At 38.4% G+C, this 4,059-nt stretch overlaps 1 protein-coding gene across 1 annotated transcript; it reads right to left on the bottom strand.

The window, feature by feature from the left end:
• Window positions 1-739: 739 nt before the first annotated feature.
• stx19 (syntaxin 19) lies at window positions 740-3,459 on the bottom strand. The gene is made up of 4 exons (XM_053328906.1): window positions 3,238-3,459; window positions 2,710-2,946; window positions 1,856-2,068; window positions 740-1,036 (listed from the first exon to the last, which is right to left on the bottom strand). The coding sequence occupies exons 1-4, from the start codon at window positions 3,457-3,459 to the stop codon at window positions 800-802; spliced, it is 909 nt and encodes a 302-aa protein (XP_053184881.1). The 3' UTR covers window positions 740-799.
• Between the last annotated feature and the right edge of the window lie 600 nt (window positions 3,460-4,059).

The following is a 4,059-nucleotide window of genomic DNA, read 5'->3' as shown; positions in this document are numbered from 1 at the left end:
AAGCGGGCATATGACTTCAATGATTTTCTGCAGTTTTGTCATCATGACAGAGATATTTTCATTTAGGTTTGTTATTCAAAGTTTTGCTTGAATCTCTGCCTTTAAAACTGGATAAATGAATAGTATTTTTTCACTGAAAATGATCACACTTTGAAATGCAAATGAGACTAATGTCTAATTGTAAAACAAGTTCATCAGCACGTGGACCAAAAATGAAATGAATATGTAATGACTGAAAGAGAATCATTCTGTACTACACTAAATGTGAGATTCTGCTGTGAAAAAAGTGCACTTACTATATAAAAAAAGTATTCATTATCTAGAGTTGCTGTGGCAGAAAAAAGATTTGAGGCGCTTTTGAAGAAAAAAAAAAGTGAAATATCAGCCTTGCTGATGTAGCAGTGGCAGTTACAGAGGTAGTGGTCTCCCCTTGTTTGTGACCTCTGTCAGATGACAGTGAAGGTCTCCAATAAGCAGCAGTGTTGGTGAGTAGCACTCACTGAACTGTCTCTTCCAATCGCAATCGCTTCACATCCACTTGAAAGAAACAAGTGCCTCAAATACCAATTCTGGCCTTTCCCCCAAATTGTTTTCTATGCTCTGCTGAATCTGTCTTCACCGTGGCTCTGTTCAACAGCAAAAACTGCAGTACCATAACCTTCAGTTTAATGGTACTTGAATCCAATGTTGCTTACTTCCAACAGGTAAGTAAGATGTTTGAAATAAAAAGTTACTTGGAATGACCATTGAGGTAAAAATGTATATAAGCCAATATATCCATTTTTAGGAAACTGCTATTTTATAAGCAGCATCTCCATGGAGGGCAGCAGCAGCAGCACAGCTGTCGGAGTGGGTTCTTCTTCTTGTATCTGGCAGCCAACTTAAACTTCTCATTAGATGTTGCCACATACTCTTGTGTCCTCTCTACATTGGTCTGGATGTGCTCGATATACGTTCCTTGTTCCTCCACCAGCATGAAAATGTCCATGAAGAGGTCCCTCAGCTCGTTCATATTGTTTTCCAGGCTCAACAATTCCTAATGGAGAAGGATGAGAGGATCAATATTGTTACTATGAGGGACAATGGTCAGAAGCTTCAGGTGGTTTACAGTGCAGAAAACATAAAGAGTGTTGAGGAATTGGGATCAGATCCTGATAAAACACAGTTTGAGCACAGTTGAAGATCCAACATCTTGTGTGACTTACATGCTTATTGTGATTGACATGCTGGTTCCCTTGGAGATCTCTTTGTATTTAATAGGGTTTGCAAAGTTGTTCTTCTGGACCTAGCATACTGCCTGATTCATTTCAACAAGTTAATTTTATTTACCTGGTGTCCCAAGACTATATCAATCCATTTAGATGACTAGAAATGGTTTACTACATGATTTTTAAGAAGAGTGCCAGTCTCCTGCAATTTGACATGACTGATTCATATCCAATTTGCATATTCAGTCTTCCTTTTACCCATCTGTGTCTTTTGGAGCTGGTAATGTGTGGGTCTTGCCATATATATGGCATATTTCCTTTATTTGGCTCAAACTAATATTTAAGCTAACTTTAAGCATTGAATGTTGTTTGATTTGTCAATAGATTTAGATTTTCAGAACTATATTTTATGGTTAACCATATTACTATTCCTAGTCCAATTATATGTTGGAGCTTTCAGACAATACATTCCCAGCTCAAAGTAGATTGATAATTATGTGAATACACCAACTTTTATATGACAATAACTTTGCAAGAGCCTATACTCTATATTATAATGCAAAATCAAGACAGAATCTCCCCTATATATCTTTGGGAGCTAGTCATTTGAGAACTTTAGCCCTGGTTTAGTTTGCCACTGCCCTCACCTTGTGTCGCTGCTCAATCTCAGATAGCTGTGACCGTGTGATTTTGGCATCATTTAACAGGTTCTCATTGAAGACCTCCCATTTTCCTGTGGCAACCATCTCATTCACCTCCTCCTCTGTCACGTCTCTTCCTGATACCTCCAGCTGCCGGATAATGAAGTGCTTACAGCAATCCTGCTTGGTCAGCAAACCTTCATTATACCGTCGCATTACCTGAACATAATTATAGCGAAAGGAGAGAATGGAAAAGGAGAGAGAAGGAAATTGAGAAGACATTTGAGGCTGATTTTTTTTTCCGCTAATGTGTAAGGTATATTTGTTTCCTTAATACAACAAAAGATACATGAACACCTTAGGGTAGAAAGACAACCGACTTACCAGCTTGATGGTTCTGGCATGGCTATCATTTCACAAATGCCCTGTTTTATTTTATCATTTTAATTGTATGTGTTTCTGCCTGCCAAAAGTCCTTGGCATTGCCTACTGCATTAAAAAGAAAAATACAGCACTCACTCGCTATCAGACTTAGCTGAAGTGCTGGAGCTGAAAAATATAAAACTGAATGAAAAAAACACCTGTACACTTACATCCATGCAAGAATCTTTTAATCAGCAAGCTTTGCCAAAAGCTCGCTAGTTAAAAAGATTCTTGCATAGATTTGAGTGTGCAGATGTTTTTTAATAATTCATTGTCTACTACATTACAAAAAATAAATGTACAATGACTGTTGTATTTGACTCACAACTATTTTTTTCTGTTGAAGATGCATCATTTTAGTGAATTAAACTTAATCTAAGACCATCATTCTCTCTTGTACAAAAAAATAGAAAGCAGAGAAGCAACATATTCCCAACCTCCTGGAATTTACGGTACAGTGCTGCATGCTGGGAGCGTTGTATTCTCGTAGTAACAGCAGTGGGTCCCTGCTGGTCTTCAGTCCTTTGGACCTGTTTTAAAAGTGACTCTAAACGTCGGTGAAGGCTTTCTGCTCGGAGTTTGATGTCCCGGGTTATGCTACTCTCCTTCTTCATCACACTGAAACGTCGCATTGTTGCAACCAGCGTCTTCTGCTGTTGGCAGAACTTAAGGACCTGTTTGTAGTTGAGATTAGACAGAGGTTGTGCAAAGTTCAGCTCTGAGCACAAATGAAAAAGAGGATGCTAAACTTAACCAGCAGATACTGATCATACATTCCTCATCTTGTCTTCTCAGTCAAATTTGGAGTTTTACAATAATGAAAATAGCATTAAAAAGGATGAACAAAAACTTTAGTGTTTAGTGTGCTTTATGCCTTAAATGTTGCTCTTTGAAAGTGCACTTTCAAAAAATGTAAACTCAGAAAAATGAACAACAAAAGCAAACCAACCAATGTGAAACCATACCTCTGTGTCCAGCACTGTGATGTCATCTCGGATTTGCTGAACCTCTGACAGGAAATTCTCAATTACTGGCTCCTCCTCAAACACCACAGCCTGTGGCGTTATGACCCCAATCACCGCAGAGTCATCATTATTGCCCTCCACTGAGAGAGGATTGGTATTCTCAGATGCTGCATCAGAAAAGTCTTGAGTCCTCAGCTGTAGCTCCTGCAAACGGTCTCTCATTGTGGAAGTGCTCTCACCAAAGCTTGCTCCTCAGGACACAATGTTATTATTGTATTTATAGTTCTTGTCAATGTTGAGGAGAGGATGCTGAAAAGTAATTGGCATAAAACTTTAATGATAGCTGTTGGCGAACTGGATGCAAATGTTGGAGACTGTATCTGTATCAAGCTGATAATTTCACTATTAACATAAACATTAGATTCAGCAAATGTTCACATCAAATGTACATTAACGAGCTCTGAACATAATGTACTTGGTTATATTTAGTATGTACTGTACTTTGGAACCGTGTTGGGGAGTAGCATAATACTTAATTACTAACACATTACAATAATGGGATGTTTGCTCCACTAATAAGTAGTTTCAAACATTATTAATTTGAAATTCAGTAATTAAATTAGGAACACTCTGTTCTTTCAGCATTTGAAGAGTTAGCTTGTTTGCTGTCTTAGCACTTTGTATGGGAGTCTCTATGCACTCAGTGGAGACTGGTGTTGGACCTGGAGTTGTTAGCTTGGTGCGGTTGTGGCAGGTGTGGAGAGTCAGACAGCTGCTACCAAAATAAGATAAAATGTGCCAAAGTTGTCCTGTGTTGTGTCT

Source organism: Scomber japonicus, chromosome 11, assembly GCF_027409825.1.
Source record: "Scomber japonicus isolate fScoJap1 chromosome 11, fScoJap1.pri, whole genome shotgun sequence".
Lineage (NCBI taxonomy): Eukaryota > Metazoa > Chordata > Actinopteri > Scombriformes > Scombridae > Scomber > Scomber japonicus.
The sequence above is the reverse complement of the archived record's forward strand: the minus strand, read 5'-3'. Positions and strand labels throughout refer to the sequence as shown.

Bases quoted from the DNA above. Each gene is read 5' to 3' on its own strand.
- stx19 (XM_053328906.1), bottom strand. From the start codon at position 3,459: ATGAGAGACCGTTTGCAGGAGCTACAGCTGAGGACTCAAGACTTTTCT. The intron at 2,947-3,237 runs GTATGGTTTCAC...AACTACAAACAG, and splicing joins TCACAGTGCTGGACACAGAG to GTCCTTAAGTTCTGCCAACA. The intron at 1,037-1,855 runs GTGAGGGCAGTG...CTTCTCCATTAG, and splicing joins AGATTGAGCAGCGACACAAG to GAATTGTTGAGCCTGGAAAA.